Source organism: Anser anser (assembly GCF_964211835.1).
Source record: "Anser anser genome assembly, chromosome: 3".
Lineage (NCBI taxonomy): Eukaryota > Metazoa > Chordata > Aves > Anseriformes > Anatidae > Anser > Anser anser.
Window position 1 is genome coordinate 105,059,792 of NC_139722.1, and position 22,435 is coordinate 105,082,226.

General features: G+C 37.9%; 1 protein-coding gene across 9 annotated transcripts in view; it reads left to right on the plus strand.

Annotated features, from left to right (window-relative positions):
* Positions 1-22,435, plus strand: part of ALK (ALK receptor tyrosine kinase) — a 305,848-nt gene that overhangs the window by 197,868 nt on the left and 85,545 nt on the right. For 8 of the 9 annotated variants that reach the window (XR_014581118.1, XM_083827801.1, XM_083827805.1 and 5 more), the window contains exon 5: positions 5,824-5,951. Coding sequence is in view for 7 of the 9 variants with exons in the window: in XM_083827801.1 (XP_083683927.1) it covers positions 5,824-5,951 (128 nt within the window). In the remaining 2 variants the exon portion in view is untranslated. Of the gene's footprint in view, positions 1-4,246; positions 5,707-5,823; positions 5,952-22,435 lie in introns of those variants that run through there. The other variant, XM_083827809.1, reaches the window with a different exon arrangement.

Sequence of the window (22,435 nt, forward strand, 5' to 3'; positions counted from 1 at the left end):
GGTGAAACAACCTATGCTAGAAGCCAGGGCAAACCCACAGTGAAGGCATAGGTGGTAACACAGGTGTCAAGCTGGCTGGCAGCATGGAAATGAATTCTATCTTGCATATGTAGATGGAAGTCTGGAGAATAATCACTAAGATGGTTGCAATGTATGGGATATCAAGACTGAAGTCCTAAAGCTTGCTGCGATCAAGTGTTTTGAAACACCTCTTTAGCAGAATGAAAGGGGACTCAACAAGTTATGTTATTAATTGAATTCAAAACTATCAGAATCATTTATCCACAAAGACAGACAAATGCAGGATGCAAATGTTTTCTCTTGAGATTTTACTTAAGAATTCTAGCACATCTCTTTTATGAATTGACTGCTTCTAAGAGAGCATCCTGACTTGCACTTGCAATTAATCATTGCTGGCATTACCCAGAGGAGCGTGCAACATGGCATCTAATGCATTAGTGTATTGATTAGAGTTAATCAGTTATGTGTTCCTCCTGAAGCTGCACACTACACAATCAAAGAGTAGCTAAACTATAAATATCTCTCAGAAGTTAAGTTTCCATGAAAACTCTATTATGCTTCTGAAACTGGGTAACTGCAGGTAAAATAGAGGCAGGGAAGCATCACCTGGTATCTAGCAAACTGAATCATGGATGGGAGGCCAGAGGAAGCACTAAGAGGAAGGTTAGGTCAGAAAGAAGTGCTTCACCATTACAGTCTGACCACCTAACTCTTTCAGGGCTATGCAAGTCCTAAGGCTCTGTTTCTAGCACACCTTCACTTTACAGAGAGTAAGTGAGTGTACAGGTGGTCACTTGAAAATTCAGCTCTTGTACTGTGATCAGTTTCTGTCAGCAGCATTTTCTGTTTTGGGGAAGAATGATATAGCCTTGTAAGAAAAATTCTGGATGTAGTGCAGGCTTTCTTTAAGCAACAAATTATCTCTAGATAACATATACAGGTCTGAACTTGTATGAAGTCTGAAAATACTTGGTTCCATGATTTTAGCTATTCTGTCACTGAAGACCAAGGTGCTATAAGTTTGAGTCTAAATCTATTTACATTCTAGATTCAAAATGTCTGAGCCAGCTTCTTTCATAACATAACTTCAGTGAAAGTCCTTTTGAGTGGGTCTGGCCTGCTGAATCAAGACTTGGAGCAGTGTCTAAACAATGTTATAGTGTGTTGCTTTGCAGCATAAAACATTGAATTAAGATGTTAAGCCATGGTTTTACTTGTTGATTGTGGCAGTTGCTAGAGAGATCATTCTAGCTATTGTGGCTGATGTGGTAAAAACAGATTTTGCTATTGAAGGCTGAGTGGAGATTATAGCTATATGCACAGTAACTGATGCATTTGTCCTCGCAGTTGTCAGCTTACCAGTCTTATTCATCACTCTGTACACTGCTTGGAGGTTATGCAGAGGATATCAGGAACAATCTGTTATCTGATGTAATTTTCTTTTGGGACCTAAGTTTCACAGAATCACAGAATGGCTGAGGTTGGAAGGGACCTCTGATATTTACTAGTCCAACTTCCTTGCCCTATGCAAGGTCAGCAAGAAGAGGTTGCCCAGATCCTTATCCAGTCAGGTTTTGAATAGTTAGGAACAAAACGTATGGATAGAGACTCCATAGTCTTTCTGGGCAAGTTCTTCCAGTGTTAAATCATCCTTAGATTAGGCAATTTTTTCTTAAAAGGGATTTCTTGTATTTCAGTCTATGCACATTCCCTGTTGTCCTTTCATTAGATATGACCAATTGGTTCTTACTTACACCCTTCCACAAGATGTAAACATTGATATGATCCTCCTGAGCCTTCTCTTCCCCAAGGTAACCAATCCCAATTTTCTCAGCCTCTCTTCATACGTCAGATGCTCCACTGCCTGCTTACCTAAATTATAGTTCCAGCAGTTTGTTGATGAGGATGTGACGGGAGACAGTGTCGGAAGCCTTACTAAAGTCAGATTAAGCAATGTCTACTGCTCTCCTCACCCACCAAGCCAATCATCTCACTATAGAAAGCTACCAGTTTGGTTAAACATGAAATCAGGATGAAGAGACTCCACACACGGTATTGCCACAAATATCTCAGCAGATCACTGAAGTAGCTTTTCTGTCACCTTGCTAAAATGCTTTCTAAAATTAGATTCATAACATATGCCACTCACAATAAAGCTACCACTAACTAACATCTAATGCATATCAGTTATGCTGCAGTAGATCTTGCTACTGCCAGACCGCCTCTATTAAAGGATCTTCAAATGAGTATGGTTCTGTTAAATACAGGGTGTTGTATGGAAAGATTTGGAGATCAGAGTCCCTGTTCTGCCACAGAACAATGGCAGAACTGACTCCAGTCTTGATTTGCTCATGGATCTCTGTACTGACCTGGTAGCTATTTTTAGTCTCCCTAATAAATCTACCAGTTAGTGTCATCTCCAGATCATTTATTTTTGTGTCTGTGAAGAACAGGATGATACTTGGGAATTAATTTCACATGAATCTTTGAATCTCAGACAACCTATTGTAAGAATTTGTTCCACAAAACAGGAATATATTTTGTAGTGAATCTGAACTTGAGTGAATTTGCCTTTTCCCATCTTGCAGTTGCAGTGAAATAAAATACCTGCTTGGCAACAGCTCTGGGAGTTAATAAAGTTTCTGTGGTAAACTATGAGAAGCCCGAGAATTTCAAACTGAAGTTATTGCACCAGTAACTCAGAAAAGCAATTCCTAAAACTCTTGGCACATTTATCCAGAGGGTTAGCAGTAGCACAGAAATGGAAATCATTGTTGAGAGCCACTGCGTACTTGGAATTAAAACCCATCAGTCTTCTGAAACTAAGGAAAACAATTTTTGTGACATACAGATGCTTCTGTAGTTCATAACAAAAATTAAATCTAAATCTTCTTTTTTACCCTGTTTGTATGGAAATTCATATCCTTGATCCTTGTAATATACCTAACTTGAGATGACGTCAAAAGAAATAATGCACAGAGAAGCTAGGCATTTAAAATGAAGCACTTTCAGTGCTTCATTTTATTTAATTTCAGTAAAAAACAGAGTTATCCATTTGGGTGAGGGGGATGAGAAAGGAGAGAGAGGATGACAATATCATCTTCTGAAGCTGGAACCTGAAATACAAGAGATGAAATGTGGAAAATGAAGATAACTGTAAAAGATGCATAAAACTTAGAAGTCTAGTTTCAGTGTTCTTGCTGAAAAGGGAGGGAGAAAGAGACCTAGTAAACCACAAAAAACAGACATACAAAAACCAAACAAACAAAAAAAAACACAGTGTTTGGTTTTCAGAGTTGAGAGTTGAACTGTTAGCTGTCATCAGGGTCTTTAAGCAGTCCTTACTTAAGGACTTTTATTTAGGTCTTTAAAATACCTGTTGGCACCTTCCTTGCCTGATGGGAACTGTGTCATATAGAACAGAGTGTAATGACACTGCTATAATCCTGCTGAGATAAACAGTGTGTCTACCTCCGGCACAAAGAAAAATCTCCTAGATATTAGAGGTACAGGGTCAGTGATTTGGGATGGATCCTCCCTTGTAGCGAGCACAGATGTTTGTTGGTTGGTTGGTGCAAATGGCACAGCGAGGGAAGGGCAGGGAGAAACACACACATGTACATACATATATTGTTATTCCCATTTGGAAGTGTGTCTTAGCTTGATAACATTCAAATTTTGGCATACTTCTGGGGAAAGAGGTTTGTTGTTATACTACACTATGTAGTTTGTTTTGTTCAAAACTATGTTGCAGTGGGTTTCTCTGTCCCTTAAGTCAAATGCATTCTTGTGTACAGCCCACACAGTCACAAACCAATGGTGGGTGATGATCGTACTTGATAAGGAAACATTTGAGTTTCAAGAGGATATTGGAAAAGAGCAATGAAAAATCTGTTTTTCAGATTGAAACAATGATGAACAATTATGTTAACCAGAAATAGTCTTCCACAAAAATACTTGATACTGGGTGCTTGAAAGCAACTTCAGGAAACACAGTAAGTTTTTGTTCTCATCTTTAAAACTGCAGCTGGAGCTGTAAAGAGCATTTTCTAGTAGGTTTTATTAGACACCCATTTTCTTGTTTTTCTTCAAGTACAATATGCTAAAAAAGAAATCTCTCTCTCTCTCTCTCTCTCTCTCTCTCTCTGTGTGTGTGTGTGTATATAGTAGTAGTAGAGAAAACAGAAAAGTGGGTTAGTAGTGACTGAATGGGTTTACAGACAATCTCTCATCTCTGGTCATGTTTATGGTGAGTGACCAGTGAAGTGGGTGATGGACTCTGTACAGCTGCAGGAGTAACGCATGCCTCTCCGAAAGCATCCATTCACAAATGGTGCCATCGAGTGTTTTTATTGGCAGCCTGTACACAGTAATGAAAAATGAAATGGGCCAGAGAGCGTTATCATAGTTACTTTATTCCATAGTGATTCTATGATTCTATGAAAACTTCTAGGGTGAACAGATGTCACAATAAAATAAGGACATAAAATTACAATACAATATCCTGGGTTGGAAGGGACCCACAAGGAACATCAATTCCAAGTCATGGCTCCACACAGGACCACCCAAAAATCAAATGAAATGTCTGAGAGCATTGTCCTAACACTTCTTGATGTCTGGCAGGCTTGCTGTCATGACCACTTCCCTGGGGAGCCTGTTCCAGAGCTCAACCACCCGCGCAGTGAAGAACCTTTTCGTAATATCCAGCCAGAACCTCCCCTGATGCAGCTTCATGCTGTTCCCTCGGGTACTCTTGCTGGTCACCAGAGAGAAGAGATCAGCACCTTCCCCTCTGCTGCCCCTTCTAGGCCATGATGTGGTCTCCCCTCAGTCTCCTCTCCTCTAGGCTGGACAAACCCAGTGACTTCAGCTGCTCCTCATACGTCTTGCCCTCTCGACCCTTCACCTTCTTTGTAGCCCTCCTTTTGACATGCCGTAATAGTTGTATGTCGTTCATATAAGAACCAGAGGGTAGAAGGTGGACATTAAAGAAGGCAAGCCCTTAAAGTCTTCTGACATCTCAGAAAGTACATTAAGCTCATACAGATTTTCTGTTCTCATTTACTTGTGGCAACAAGCAGACTAAGTTGAAACACTCCTGCAGTATGTTATGTTAGTTTCCAGAACTGTTTCTCCATTCCATTTCCTTGATTTATTTGGTAGAACTGTTTGTCTTTAAGGCCAAAATGAAACAAAACAAAACAAACAAAAAACAGCAAGAAAAATGACATATTTTAGTTGTAGTGCTTCTTGTATGTCTAGACATTCCAGCCAGCCACATCAGAAGCAAAGCATGCTACCTCAACCAGCAACACAGTGTTGGAAATAACCATTTTTTACACAAGTCCTTGAGACTGGCTTATTGCCCAAGTCTGACTAACAGCCTTTGCCAGTGAGGAGCAGGGGGAGTGATATCTAGAGAGCATATACACGTGTGCTACAGATTTCACAGCTTGCTTTGTAAAGACAGTTAAGCTTCTTTGAAACAGCAGGCAGACATCTCTGAGAAGTCCAGGAGCACAGAAGTGCAACAGAAGAGAGCAGTAGGCCATTATTTACTTGGGTTTTCAACATCTTAGCTCTGTGGAAATCTTGGTGCTTAGAAGTTTGCTTTTGCAAAATCCACAGGAGGGGAAGGCACTGACCATGGAGCACCATGAGATGATGGGGGGAGGAGAGAACAAGGTACAGTATGGCCAGCCATATGCAAAGCTGCTTCTCTGAAGGCTTCGGTCCTCGTAAAATAGCCTTTCTTATCATTCTTCTTCTTTGTTCTTTCCCTTTTCTGTATGATGAATGCAGATGGGTACTGCTTCAAAGGAGAGTTGGACATCTAGAGAAACCTTTTCGGATCTCACTGGAGTATGTTGCTCATGGGAACAAGAGCATAGCGGCTGTGGATTCATTTGCAATAAAGAACTGCAGTACAGGTAATGTACCATATTTTATTGTTTCTAGCTCATACTGTTTTGATGACTTTTTAGAGATGAGCATGATTTCTGTCTAAGAAACTTCAAAGAATTAAAGTTTTTCATTTGATAGGTTACTTAAATAGTTTTTTAACTATTCTGTTCCAGAGAATATATTTTTTAAATGTTGCGTTAGAAGTTTTTAACTTCTTGAAGGGAACAAGATCTTTCTTTCCCCCTTTTGGAATGAATTTCTAGGAAAATTCAATTTGGGGAAAAACAGATCAGTACTTTTCCTGGCTTACCAGATGCATATCCTGACAACTTCACTTTCTGCAGCAGAAAATAGAACAGATGAATGGTTCTGAAACATATATCTTGCAAGTCATCTTTGGATGTTCCTTGTAACAATTTCAGAGTTGTTTTTTTGAACAACTATGGTAAAGTTGGTTTTATAAAGCGTACATTTCTTTGAAAATGTTCCAAAGCAGTTATTGTGGAGTTACCCCTAATAGCTTGATACAGTGTGTGGAATTTTAGTAATGGGCAACCTTATCAGGAGTTACCTTTTTTAATACAAGCTTCATTATCAATTTAAGTATGTAAATTCAGTGCTTTGTGTCAGAAGCAGCTGTGTTTTAGTTCTACCATCTTTATGGAAATTGTGAAACATACTGAAATCTTCAGGTGGCTTGTCAGTGAATATTATTACTTCTAGCACTTAACACCTTTTCTCAGTTTCATTTACTTAGAATACTGCTGAGTGGCATATCCTCCTTTTCAGCCTAACTAGGATAGGGAAATCTGTTAGAGAGTATATGTTGTTTTCATTATTTACATTACTCTCCAGAGGTCAGTTGTATTAAGGGGTTTATGGCACTGTTCGTAGATAAAGATGAAGATCTCTAGGCTCCAACAGTGAACAGCTTGACCTTGTGCTGAAAGTGCAAGGCATATTCAGACAGAAAGCATCTGCTCTTCTCCTGACATACAAAACTCATCTTGGTATATCTGTAAGGATGAAAAGAAAGTATTTCAACACTGCAAAACAAAGAAGTAAATGGGAGATAAGTCATTCATTCCACATTGTTTGGGGAGTATGTTGCAACAAACTGCAGGAATTGTTCAGCTGCTATGAAAGTACATAAACTCTCTTGGGAATGCCTGAAGGAGAGCCATCGGTGACAAGGAAAGGCACTGTTGGCTGAGTGAAAAGTTCATGTTGTTTTAGTGAGACATTTGATAGAAACTAATACCAATACTGGACACATAAAAACATAGAATCATACAATGGTGTGGGTTGGAAGGGATTTTAAAGATCATCTAGTTCTGATCCCCCTTCTAGTGGAAGGCAGGGACACCTTCTGCTAGACCAAATTTTGAGCAATTTTGAGATTGCTCTGGAGACTTCTCTGGACAACCTGGTCCAGTGCCTCACCACCCTCATAATGAATTTCTTCCTAGTATCTAATCTAAACCTACCCTTTTTTAGTTTAAAACTGTTACCCCTTGTTCTTTCACTACATTCCCTGATAAAGAGTCTCTCCTCATCTTTCCTGTAGGCCCCCTTTAAATTTCAGAAGACCTCTATGAGATCTCCCTGGAGCCTTCTCTTCTCTAGGCTAAGTAACCCCAACTATCTCAGTCTGTCTTCACAGGAGAAGTGCTCCACCCCTCTGATCATCTCTGTGGCCCTCCTCTGGACGTGCTCTAACAGGTCCATGTATTTCTTATGCTGTGGCTCCCAGAGCTGAATGCCGTACTCCAAGTGGGGTCTCACTAGAGGGGGAGAATCACCTCCTTTGACCTGCTAGCTACACTACTTTTGATGCAGCCCAGGATATGGTTGATTTCTTGGGCTGCAAGCACGCACTGCCAGCTCATATTCAGTTTTTCATTCACCAGTAAACCCACGCCCTTCTCCAGAGGAAAAGGTACTGTTCTGAAGATGACAGAAGTTGGTTGCTGAGGCTATTAAAATATATTGTGAGCATAAGAAGGAACAAATGTCCTATTTTGTCTACAGATTTTAGCAATTGGTTACTCTTCTATTCTGTTTACAATACATGTTATATGAATAATACAACCAGGGAAGAAATCCGTGCGTTCATTTTTCAGTTACTTGAAACTACTATGCCTCCTGCACACAGGTGAAGACTGGGCCCATTTTACTAGAAAGGAAGTAGTGATGAGCAGCCAAGGTGTCACCTTAGGCTTGGAGGAAATACAGAAAGCAATAAGAAAAGATTCATTTAGAATTAATTTTTCTGCAGCTGATAGAAGCCTCTATGCAGTTTAGGTGGTTGGATACCTTAATATCACTGAAGAGTCCAAAACATAGGTGCATTTGGAAAAGAAACATCCAAGAAACAATAACAGCCCTTCAGCCTGACTTTTCTAAGCCTTTTATACACAATATGTGCAATTTAAAAACAAATTAAGGGGCATAGAAAATCTTAGGAAATTGGTCTACCATTTCCATAGTTGAATATAGGTTTGAATCTAAATTAAATGTTACTAGAGGTGTGACAAAAGTAGAGGTTTGGGATTGGGATTTGCTTTTGAACGTTGGGAATTCCATTTTGTGAGTTCTTTAATCATGGAAAAAATTGGATTCTTGCATATAAAATGCAAAAATAACAGCCTATTGGGAATTTTAAAAAATAAAATAAAAATCATGTGCTGATAACATTCTGAAGTTTTCTATAATTCTGAATTTAAAAATTCAAGATTGAAATCCCATCTAACCAAAATTTGTTGATGAGAAATACAACTCTGTCAGTGTCATTGTGCTCCACATTCCCTTTCTTTTTCATTCAACGTATTAGAAAGTCAAAGTGATTTGTTCCTTCAATATTTTCACATTCCCCAAGTCCCATCATATAATTATTCTTGATCAGGTTAGGTTGATAGGAAAAATGAAAATATTTGCAATTTGAGGGTTTTCGTTTGTTTGTTTAATGCTCAGGATGAGCCATAAGTGTATTTGGTACATCTCTTACCATTGCTATAGTTCATCACCACCATTCTTCTCATGTACTCTGTCAACCTCTCTACCTTTAATTCATGAAGGGCTTTTTAGCATCTTAAATGGATTCAAGTTTTTAAATGCTTTTGCTTACAGAAAGTTTTCCTGAGGCATGGGGTTAGATTCTGATTATAAAGCTCCTAAAAGCTGCTTGTACTTCTGCAGGTTTGGGATCAGGCCAGTTAACAGGTAGCGTTTCCTATAGTTCTACATCCAATTGATTTTAAGTTGCCATCTTAAATGTGAAGCAGATTGTGTTTGTCAGTATGTAAAACCTGAACTATTGATTGTCTAATTATATTTCTTACAACTTAATATTTAATCAAGTATAAAAAAATACAAATTGTAGAGAAGTAATATACTAATTTAATGTCAGTTAAATTTTTTTCCCTTCTACAAGTAATTGGTACTGGGGCATTTGATAGTCGATAGTAATTTTTAGTAATAAAAATAGAGTTAATTTCCTAAGTATGTATTGACTTATTAATGATATTTAATGGGTTTCTTACAATTTTATTGCAGTTGTAAATTAATTAGTTTGCTAACTTACTTCCAAAAGTCTTAATTAAAGTACCTAATAGTAAGCACAAGTAAATGACAAGACATTGTTTGATTTACCAATTCTAAGTAACTTTTTATGTAAAAGGCATGGAGGTCAAATGCTTCTAAAATGTGTTAAAGGTTTAATGATGCTCTGAGGCTGTTAAAAACAGTTATTTCAGATGCTCACCCTAAGAGGAAGCACTTAGCTTTCAAGTTTTCAAGCTTAATAGGCAACATTAAAAATATATTTATTTTGAAGCAGGGAGAGAATATATGTTGTTGATTTCTTAAGTTAATGCTACTGTCCATTCAGCAATAGCTTTTTCAGGAGATACTAAAAGTACATAGAAATACACTTCATGCCTTCAGAGCTAGTAAGTAGATAGTTCTGTAATGATCTTGTGGTTGTAATATGCATGCAAATTTCTGAAAGTTGAAGTTAAGGTTATACGAAAAGTAAAAGCCTGGATCCAAAGCAAAGGACTTCTCAATAAAGGGCAGGTTTTGAAGACCTAGAGGTGATTTTACTGGGAAAAGAGATAGTGAGGGAAGAGTAAGGAATACAGGCTTGAAAAATACATGAAGAACTATGAGCAATTGCCAGATAGATTTTTTTCATGATTCCTTTTGATAAATAGTCTAGCAACAGATTTATTAATCAACTGTAGGAAATCAATAAGGATTTTCTTCAAGCAGGATTAGTTATATATCTGAATCATTACTAAAATGATGTATTTGTGTATTTAGACAAAACCTGAATATGTGTCATTTTCCCACATATGCTTGCTTTCTGTATTTTGTCTTTTAAATGAATTTGCTAACAGGAAGTTGTAGTTAACTTAAGGAGATACCAGTGAACACCTTTTCAAAATAAGTTCTTGATGCTTCCTACTGGAAAACCACATAGAAAAGTTAACCTCTTCTAAACCAAGAACTAAAATAATATCATAGAATCATTTAGGTTGGAGAAGACCTTCAAGATCATGAAATCCAACCATTAACCTCACTACTGAGTCCCGTTACTAAACCATGTCCCCATGTCATGGCACACCTATAGCTAAGGTGTTAATAATTAATTTGTATTTTTTGTATAGCTTTTAAATAAGTTTCGTTTGAGTAAGATGTTTGCAGAAGATTTATGAAGCAACTAAAATGTAAATATTTTTTAATGAAATATTTGCTTACCTGTAATTATGGGACAGAGGAAAGAAGATGTACCTTCAATGACAAATATGTCATTTTATTTGGTCTGGAGATCCCGCACTTCTCAGATATTTCAGGAAGACCAGTGAACAGAACAATGAGCACAGTCTATTGTGCTATTGTTATAGAACTGAAAAACAGACATTAAAAAAGGTAGTCTTTAATTTCAGTAGTAATTGTCTCTATTTGAGGTTCAGGACCAACATTTACCATAATACATACTTGGGAGGGCCAGATCAATTTTTTGTAAAGGAAGCTGGAGAATTGCCTTTGGCATTAATGCCACAGTTAAGGAACTTAACAAGCCGGAGGATAGATCCAGAGTAAATTGAAGTCAATGAGAATTATTCCATATGTTTGGATTATGTCCCGAGTATCCTTCATTTAAAAAAGAAAAAAAAATAGGCAGATTGGCTGCATTTTCCTTGGAGTGGCCTATGCTATTTATAAAGTTTCAGTGAGCTTGTTTTCCTTTGGATCTAATGTCACTAATTAGGCATTTGGAAGAGCTATATTATTTTAAGAATATTTGCCTTCAAATGCATTCTTCACCACCTTCTTCACCATTCACCTCTTCTCCCCATGAGGCAAGACTGATTATTCTGACCTCAGGCTGTGTACCGAAAACCACCTCTAGCCTGGAAGTGTTTTAATCCTTTAGGGAACTCACGTTGGAGAAAAAGTGCTTTAAATATGAGTGTGTGGTGGCTGTAGTGAAGTTAAATCATTTGAAGGCAATTCCAAAGTGAAAATTATTTCACTTGTGGTTTGTGCCCATTTAAGTAAAATAAATTTAATACGCTTGTAATGGAACATACCTTTGTTTTCATTTTTCCTTTTCATCTTTTAAAAATTAAGTTATAGTATCTAGGAATAAAAAAATAAGCATTTCTAGTCTTAATATTGCTTCTAAAAAAGGCACAGTAATTCTATTAATTGTAGAGCTTTTAACAGTAATGAATTAGTGCTTATGCATTTCCGTTGCTGACTGCAAGCACTTGCTTATTGCAGAGCCAAATTTAGACAGTGATGGTTATGTTAAATGATTTAATGTATTTAAAACATCAGTTTACTCACCAAAGAAGGGAGAGATGAACCTGAATGTCTAACGGATTTGATTTTCATAAGTCTGCCATGCCAGTATGTTGGTGAATGAGACCTAGTGTTTTGTTGTTTTACTCAATAATCATCTGATTATATATATATGTATGAGATATGAGGAAGGAGGTATAAAGAAGTCCTTTAAATGGTGTAATAATGCTCATAAAACTGTTTTTTAAAATTGATGCACTCATATAGAAGGTCAAAAGACCAGAATCTGCCCCAGAAAGACTGAATGTGAATGTTTCTTATACAGAGTTACTGTCTTAACCAAAGTGGACAGGTTCTTCTAATTTAAAAGGTTAGGTGATTTGGGTTAAGAAACAAAAATGAGAAATCTCAACTTGTAAAACTCAAGTCTTTAAATATCAAAACGGAAGGGCCTGCTCTTAAGAGGTACTGGAAACTGCTTGGGAGACGCTGCAAATCCCTCAGTTCCTCCTGCAAATGTTGGCAGTAGTGGGTACTAAGTACTTTTTAACACCTAGAAGAAGTGGCCGATATGTTATCTTTATAATGCTGTATATGATTTTTATCCTGACCTTCTCCCTTAATTAAGGCTTATTTCAACAGGGGAGTCATTGATTCAGTGAAGGAAAATGAACTCTGTAATCTGCTTTCCCCAAACTGAACTTATTTTTATTACTATTAATTGCTGCCACTTAGTTCTTGTGATGTTTTAATTGTTTGGATTTATTGAAACAATCATAGAATGCATTGTACTCACCTGAGAAATAGGGAGGACAATGATAATTTATGGATGACCCAATGATTTTAAACCAGTGTTACTCCACATTCAAAGATTTATGCAAGCCAATCCATTGTGTAAGTAGATACCAGTCTATTTCTCCCTTTCTCTTTCTGTAATAAAATCCTGCATTTTCAAAAGACTGCCAGCCTATAACAGAGGGCATGCAGAACCCTGATTTTACTAAAACAAAGTTAAGGACAGGTTTACTTAGAGTTTTGTTTTGTACAGAACCATGAAATTTTCTGCTAGCTGTAGGAAAGGTTGTGATTTGACCAAGGCTGATGTTTAAATATGTTAAGACCTCACTATGCAACTTGATTCATGTTAATGAACAAAAGAGTAGTTTTTGAGAAGAGGTGAAAGGCAGTGGGGAAGCTTAGGAAGTCAGAACAGAAGAGGGAGATGATCAAGCAAAAAGGAGTTGGACTGAGTGAGCAAAAGAATAAGCGAGACAGAGAGAGGTGAAGAAAGATGGTGACCAGTAACACTGAAAACAAATGGCAGGATATCAGGCAGGAAGAACTGGTCTAGATGGTGGACATGATTAAGAAGTTTGACCTGTTAGAAAGTGATTAAAATAAACGATCCAATTAATTAATTAGAACAATCAAAGTTAATCAGATAGGCAATCAGACCGAACTAACTTGATGGATAATCTGTTACAAGGCAGCACAGGGAAAGAAACCAAGTGAGAATGAGGGAGATTCAGTGAACTGTGAAAATTGATGAAATACAAAAGAAATGATCAATTAACATTTAAAATAATCAAATGAGAAGACAAATGTGTTTAGGTGGAAGTTGGTCCCCTTTTCTGGCATGACTCATAGATATCAAACACACCAATGAGATACTACTGCATTGTAGTGGTGCAATGCATAGAGGATTAAAGAACAGGATAACTCCTCTTTCTTTACTACAGTAAAGTGTTCTGGGGCACTTCTACATTTTGGGTCTTATTTTCTGAAGTATTTGAGTTGAGCTTGTTTTCTCTGTCTAAGACATCTCATTACTAACCTGCCTGTCTGGCCCTTCCCTTTTCTCGTACAAAACTTTCCTTCTGCCTCAAGGAGTCCTGCTTGCTTTCTACTGCCGTTCAATTTCTGCACAGATTATTTCAACTGGCTTTCTTAGCAAACCAATTGCTGAACCAATGCCACAGACATTGCTTGGTAGTTTTGTGCTGTATCTAGTGTGAGAGAGATGTGGCACATTAGTGTCAGCAGTGATGGATACTGTAAAGTAGGCACTCTGCGATAGAACAACTAAAACCAAAACCCCAACCTTGTAATTCTGAGTCAATTTCATAATACATAACTAGAAATGCCAGCTGACAAAACCAGATGCGTCAATTTCTTCTTGAAAAAATTAAGAATCAGTAATGTGGGGCCAAAGTTTTCTGAAAAGGAGTATATTCCCCTTCAACAAAGCAGACTTCTTTATGCTGTATTTGGAAACTCACAACCTGTAGCTGTACATCAGATCATTAAACCTGTGTGTTGTCATTCTTTTGCTTTGAAGTCATGGAGGAAGTTGGGGAAAGAGAGGAACTTTCAAAAGCTGCCAAGTGACTTAGGTGCACAAATTAATGAGAACTGTGCTCCTTAGTCCCCCAGGGTTTTTCAGAAATTCCGTCATTACTGCATTGCACTGAGGCTTGCCTTCCACCTGTGACGATGTGAAAGGAAAGTCTATACACTCTGGAGGCAGTCTTAAGGAGTACCGCCATAAATGAGACATACAATGCTTTTACGAATTGAGAATTTGAAAGCCCTGCTAGTAAGACACATTGATCCAGAAGTCACACACAGATGGTAAGATCTTAAATTACCAGTCAGGTTTTATTACATAAAAGAAATCTTAAGAACTGAAATGCAGAAGTTTCGTACCACTGGGAGGCTGCAAGAACCTAAATGAGTCAGCTGGATTCTGGGTCCAGTTCCAGACTGAAGTATATTGTCCATGGGGCATGACTGATGGAGTAGCAGCAAATTTGTAAGCAAAACAAGGTTTAGAAATGCTTTTCAGATTTACAAGGAAATATAATTTAGTCAGCTCTTACAGAGAGATTTATCATGTTCCAAAAATTATATCAGTGTTGGATTTTTCATTTGATATGAGTAGAGATGAACAAAGCAACTATTTTAATATCTTAAAACTTTGAGGGTGAGAGTCAATCTATCCATTTTTGTGAGATGATGGATTGTGGCATACTGAGATCTAAGCTGTTCTGGTTGATTTGTGTGAGCCACAATCTGAAGTAAACAATTTTGCAGAGACTGCAGCACTGAATATGCCATGCACTTATGCCCAAATTATATAGTGGATTTTTAAGATGTCATTTAGAGCTGTAAGTAACAACTGCATAAATCCAGCACGATGGTATACAGTACAAAACAGGATGAATATGAAATGGAAGAAATTATATTTCTGTAATAATATGAGTGTTAATGTTCATTTATAGGACGTCATTGTTGACTCCTTAATCAACTCATGGAATAACTGTGTATGTAAATGTATTCAAGGACATAAGTTGATATTAATGAAACCAGAATGGAAAAAGAGCAATCACTCTAAGATCAGGAACAGTAAGTGTAGGGTTTTGGCAATGGTGTCAACTTATCAGGTACTTTTATGGTACACATGAGTAACAAAACAGTAGTAAAGTGACTTATGTGTCTACAGAAATTGCCATGTGGCTTAGACAGCAAAGTACCTCGAGTATGTACTGTATGCAAGCTATTTCATGAAGTAAAGAAAGTAAAGTGAGTACCTGTGAAGTCACTTGGGTAAATCTGCTAGTGGAAGTTGTAAAGCATGTTGCTTCATCGGTCATTGTTGGAGTTTTGACCACTTGCATCAGCTGAAGATCTGTCCCAGTGTATTTAAAAGCTTTTGAAGAAGGAGACACCTTACATTTTTGGTAGGAACAACACTGTTTTTGACCTCAGTCTTGTCATTTCTTGTTTCTTCACAGCCAACAGAAGAGTTTGGTTTAAATTATAGCTGTTCTTTCATCGTTGGTAAAGGAGGCTAAAGCTGATGCTTAGTGTTTGAATTATACATATTACTATAAAGTTTTATACATTTTTAAAAAATAGATCACAGAATACATTTTTTAGGAAGTGTACTTTCTAAAAATATAGCTTACTACTAATGGAAGCGAATGAGAAACCCAAAATAACTGTTTCTGTGGGATGCCATAAAAAGGTCTACTCTGAGATATATTTAACCAGTTCATCTTCACACAGAGTGCTTTGCTGTGGCCCGTCTGTTTTCCTCAAATTTTACCTTAGCAGCATCTCCAACTCGCTCTGCTCCCAAGTGAAGTCAATCAACTTGTCTCATTTGGACAAGCCTGTTCCTCCTTTTTCCCTCTAGTCATAAAACATTCCTGCCTATCTAATCTCGTAATACAACCTTTAGGGCAATTATTATTCCATTATAAATGTATATTTTAGCAAGTAGTCTTCAACTTCTTTGTTGATCTGTAGAATGCCATCTAGTTTGTGGCTTCATGTAGCTTGCCATAAATTAAAATGTGCTTCTACTTGCTTCTTCTGTTATTAGCAGTTACAGACATCAGCAGTGTCCGTAAAGTATTACAGTGTCTTTCTCAGGTATAACAGCAGTGAGTACACTCCCTGTTTTATATTATTTTTTGACACTTCAAGTACAGAGTACATTCTTTTCCTGTACAATTAATGTAATTGCCGAAACAAAACCAAAGTGTCATGATGAGGCAGGATGTCACCAAATGGAAGTCAGTTTTGCAAGTTCACTCTTTCTATACTGCAATCGCACAGCGATACTGTTCTGCAAATACTACAGAGGAGTTTATTACTTTTCCCATTTATTCATATTGTTATACCATCTGAGAGCATTACGAACAGGTGTGTCTGGTCTGTGCTGTGCACTGAGTACAAGCAAAGGACAAAGAAATCAGACTGTAAATACCTTAATGCAAGTAGTAAGGGAAGTGTCAACAGAAGAATAAAGATGAGCAAAGCCCTTTGGCTGGGCCACAGTGAGTGAACATTAGATTAGCTGGCACCTGGGATGGAATTAGATGGGAGGAAATGGAAGCAATTTTAAATGTCCCTTTCATCAGTCTTAGAAATGAGAGAGAAATAGTGTGTGAACAGAATCAGGCCATTTGTGGCAGTAACAATAACCAACAATTTACTGGGGTATCCATAACAAGTTTAAATTGAAGTACTTGGCTAATGGAACAGGAAAGAGTAGCACTGCTGTCAGCTTTGAGTTTTCAGTTAATGCTAGACATCGCCTAAGCTGTAAATATGTTGGTATAATTGAACACTGTCTCTCGAGAATCTTCTTATAAAATTGCACTTATTTTGAAAGTTACTCAGGCAGAGAGGTTGGTCATTGCACAGCTTCATTGTATGCCTAAGAAACTTTCTGTACTTGTGTGGGTTTTATCCAGTACCAATTGTTCATAAAGAGTACATAGGAAAAGCATTAGGTGAAGTAAATACGGTTTCTTTTCCAGTTTACAAAGCCAAGCAATGGAGTTGTCCTTTTCTCCATATTTCTTTGTCTTAATAGTATACAGGAGACCTCTTTTTTAATGTCTAAATGTTGCTGATGTTGGCTCTTTTTTTGTGTGTGTGTGTGTTTGTTTTTTGGAATTTGAACAAAGGCCAAAAAACATTTCAGGTGGATAGGAGACTAAAAAATGTTCTCCTGGACTCCTGTTTGCAAAGCTTATTTCCAAGCTGTTCAGCACAATTCTCAGTTTAGACTTCAACTGGGAGTAAAATCTGTATAATAAGACATACATCGAATTCACAACACACAGGATTCATCTCCCTATTCAAGATTTAGTTCAGACATTCAGATGCTTTGTTGTATGAAGTTAGACAATGTCGTATTCATCTTTTGTGACTTCAGCTATCTGCAACTTAGGCATCATGACAAAGCTAGTCTCTAGGGTCCCTCTATAGTCAACAGAGAGAAAAAGAGGCACTTCAGAGAGCAATTCATTCTACCTTTAGCATCATAGCATCATCAGAGTGTCAGAAAGGGTACAATGCTTTGCTTGAAGAATTGTAGCCTAGAATTTCTAACAGAATTCTCCTTTTAAAGCCAGTGGGTGCTTTAGTACCTGTTATCTATAAAGTCTGCCCACTGATTCCTCACTTTTGAATGAAAAGCATCAGGTAAGGAATCATTAACAAATAGATATTCCTCAATGCTCTCTGGTTAGCATGCTAGATAAATCATTCTATAGTAATTATTTTATAGTAGGAGTGGTTTATTGAAAGTCTCTTAGGATAAACCCTGAAAAGACTAGCAAGACTAACAGTGCTATCCAGGAATACTATATAACACTGACATTGACAATACAAGTTTCATGCATGCAGCATTGACAAGATGTTTCCAGTCAGACTTAGACTGTCTGGGCTTGGTAAAAACAGACAAGCAAACAAGCACCAGCTATGCTGGGAAACCTGTGTAAGTTATAAATATAAAGCCAGATATTAGGCTTGGGTTTTAAACTGTGATACCCTCTGTAGATATTTTATGCATGGGTCTAGAAAATAAAGTATATTTCTGAAAACAAACAAACAAACCAAAAAAAGTCACACTGAAGAACATAAGAACATAGAAGTGGTTTGTCAAAAGTAAGGTGGTTGTTGGCAGAACCAGAGCTACACCAAATACTTTCTAATGCAGCCTTGTAGATCACGTTGCATCTCTGCATCCACACAAAATCATTTACGTGTAAAAGCTTTGTTTTTTGTTGAGCACATTCTTAGAATCATAGAATGGCTTGGGTTGGAAGGGACCTTGAAGATCACCTAACTCCAACCCCCCTGCCAGAGGCAGGGATGCCACCCACTACATCACGTTGGCCAAGGCCCCATCCAGCCTGGCACTGAACACCTCCAGGGATGGGGCATCCACAACTTCTCTGGGTACCTGAGTGTACTTGTCCAAGCCATGGGCTGCCAGCTTCTCCAGGAGAATACTATGGGAGACCATGTCAAAGGCCTTGCTGAAGTCTAGGTAGACTACGTCAACAGGCTTTCCCTCATCCACCAGGTGGGTCACCTGGTCATAGGAGGATATGAAGTTGGTCAGGCAGGATTTGCCTTTCATGAACCATGCTGACTGGGCCTGATCCCCCGGTGGTCCTGTATACATTGCATGGTTGCACTCAAGATGATCTGTTCCATCCTTTCCTGGCATCGAGGTCAGGCTGACAGGCCAGTAGTTCCCCTTACAACCCTTCTTATAGATGGGTGTCACATTAGCAAGTCTTCAGCTATCTGGGATCTCTCTGAATGACAATGACTGCTGATAGATGATGGAAAGCGGCCCAGCAATCACATCCACCAACTCCCTCAGCACCCTCGGGTGAATCCCATCTGGCCCTATGGACTTGTGACAGTCCAGCTGGAGCAGCAGGTCTCTAATGATTTCCACCTGAACGGTGTGGGGGTTCTTCAGTGCATCCCAGGACGCAGTTGGCCTCGTGAGCTGCAAGCACGCACTGCTGGCTCGTGTCAAGCTTTTCATCCACCAGAACCCCCAAGTCTCTCTCCACAGGGCTGCTCTCAATGAGTTCTTCTCCCAGTCTCTACTCCTGTTTGGGATTGCCCCAACCCAGGTGCAGCACCTCGCACTTGAACTTGTTGAACCTCATGTAATTCACGTGGGCCCACTTCTCCAGCCTGTCCAGGTCCCTTTAGATGGCATCCCTTCCTTCTTTGGTATCAACTGCACCACTCAACTTGGTGTCGTCTGCAAACTTGCTGAGGGTGCACTTGACCCCATCGTCTATGTCATTGATGAAGATATTGAAAAACACAGGTCCCAATTCCTTTATGGGAGACCTCACCGAAGGTTTTTTTAAAAATCTACCTAAATTGAGTTACATTTGGACATTGGATCCCATGTTATTTTCTACAAAGGGCTAATAGAAGATCCACATGGTTTTTTCAATTACTTCCTTACCAGTAGATGCAATTCCCTCTCTTGCATTATCTCGCTTGTTCTTATTACCCCTGTGAATGACTGTCACTTCTGTTTAGGCAGAACTCGTAACTCAATCCCTTAATAAAGGCCTAAGCAACATTACTTCTAAATGAGGTTAAGATCTGTATTATGTGCAGCATTTGCCTTGAACCTTAATTCGTCTTACTTCTGCATGGATATCTGGTTACATTCAGGAATTAGTCGTTTCAGATTCAGTTCTTTGAGATCATTGAGTTCTCACCTAAATTTCAACTGACAGGACACATCTTTGACATGATGCGCCATTGAGAATCACATCAGGGAATTAATATTCCGTTAAGTTAGTATAATCGATGTGTCTTCTTCATCAGGAAAATATAAAACAAAAAGGTTTTGGGTTTTTTTTTGGGATGTATCATTGTAGCAAGTTTTTGTTGTTGTTGTTTATAAGTTCATTGTTTCAATAATTTTAAATAATTCTCTCTGAAAATGATTTCCTATACATAAACACACCTTTTTACCTCCAGCTTTAATTTAAAGAAAGGTTCCTCCTTTGTAGTTCTATATTAAGACAGAATTTCCTCTGAACGTGGTAGATACCTGCAGCTGTTTTATTCCATTCTCCTTGTTGTAGAAACAGGCTTGAGCTGAATATCTCTAATAAAGACCAAACTGTGCTTAGAAGTTTTCCAAAAGCTGCAAAGGTAATGGAAGTTGAAAGTCTGATGTTCCTCACTACACCTTCTTTTTAAAAAAATGAGAAATGGAAATACCCACTCCTCCATAAATTGCCTAGAATGGGATAGTAAGAATATTTTTTTGTGTCAGAATTATTTCACTTATTAGAATGACATCTGTTGAATAGTGACTAGTGCACAGCCACTGTGTTCCTCTACCTTGTTGCACCACTGTATTGTGGCCTTGCTCCTGTAATCTTTAAGCAGGTAACAAGAGTCTGTAAGATGTTTAAATGCAACCCAGAGAGCAACAGCAATTTGAAAATTAGATAAGCTAACATAAAGTCCTCAGGCTGGTAAGAAATGTTGCTCTGGACTCACCTGTCTGAAATAAGTTAGGGAGTACTTGCACATGCCTCCTCCCTTGTTGATCAGAAGGTAAAGCAGTCCTTAACAGATGAAGGCATTAATCTCTCCTGCCAATGCAGCTGGATAAGTATGTCTGTCTGTTCTCATTGCAGTCCAGTTTAACTCATTAGCATTGACAAAGGGGAGCTGAAGTGTTGTTGCTAAGGCTTGAGCCTTGCACTGCCTGAGAATTGTAGAGGGGAATATCTTTACCTTGTGAATTTCTGACTGTATATATGAAAAGTAGTTGGGGTCTGTTAATTGACAGAGAGTAGCATCCATAAAATACAGAGAGACTATGACTTGTTTCCAGTTTTTGGGCCAAATATTTGTTATGGGTCTCAGGTCCCTTCTGTGGCATTTCTTCCTGCAATTTCTTCAAGAAGCAGTTCTTTGTCGTACTAAGTATCAAAGCAGAACTCAGAGACAGGCATTTTTTGAGAGTACCTTTACAAAGCATCTCTCTGTCTTCAAACACGTGTCCACCAAAGAGAAGCTTAGATTCAGATTTGGTGCTGGTAGAGTTCTGTTACAGTCTCCACCACAATGAAAAGCAATTTTCACTTGAGTTTTGGAAAACTGAGCAGTTCTAATAGTGTCGGGTACTCCAGAGATAGTCTGGAAGTCATTCTGGTCAGAAATTGAAAGTCTCTGCTCATGATCTCAAAATTGTAATAAGTACTCGGTGCTTCACCTACAGAAAATTTAATAACTTAGCTTCCAGAATTGACACCATCTGTATATATTGCTGAGTGAAGTTAGCAATTTATATCATTGCATTTGTTAGTACCTAATTTACTGCATTAATCAGTGAATGCCAAACAGGTTTGCAGATTGCATGTAGATCCCTTTAATCTGTCACCTTAATTGTCAGTGACATTTTTAATGTTGAGTTTCCATTAACTATTTTCCATACTGTCACTCACTGAGAAAGCAAAAGCAGAGCACTATGTCTTTAGTGCTCATGAGAAACTGAGTGAATCAATGGTTGTTTTTCACATTGGAATCATGCAAATCTGAGGTTCCCTCAGTGAAACCTGTATTTAGCCAATATTTGCATTTTTTAATAAAATGGAGAGATTGTTTTCAATCACATCAGCCCTAATATGGTAAACAAATTTCCTCTTTGGTGCAGTGTCTGAGTGATTAGATTTCACGGGACAGGACCAAGCTGAAATGATCCACGGCTTCTTCAGACAGTTGCCCCAACAGCATGTGGTAATGATTCCAGTGATTCTGTCATCCTCAGTATTGCAATTAGCATTTACTGATACAATCAGTATAGCCTTGCACTTTAGAGCTTCCATGTGTTACAAAAGGGATATGTAGTGTCTCTATTTTTATTCTAGGTTTGTTAAAAATGCAAATTTGGTGAGACAAAACTGAGCAAAATTCTGGTCAAATTTAGTACATATTTTGACAAAAAAAAAAAAAAAAAAGGAAGAAATGGTAAATTTTAACACCTTTTCCCTTTTATTTTTATTTTTTAATTTGAAATATGTTGAGGCATAAATGAAGATTAAATATTCAAAATGAAGCAAATTTTTATTTTATTTTTAAATAATAATAAATATTTTATTACAGGTCAAATAAAAGATTCTAGACTAAAGCTAAGCAAACATTTTCCATTTTTAGGGGTCATTTTCGTTTCAGGTAAGCTCTTAAAAATTAGATATTTTTTCTGTGCAAGGAAAAATACACTATTCATGCAGCTCTATTTCTAAACAATAGGGAGACCACATAAACCCCACAAGGTGTAATTTCTTTCTGGCACAGGCAATGAAATGGAAGCTTGAAGAAGTGAAAAGACTTG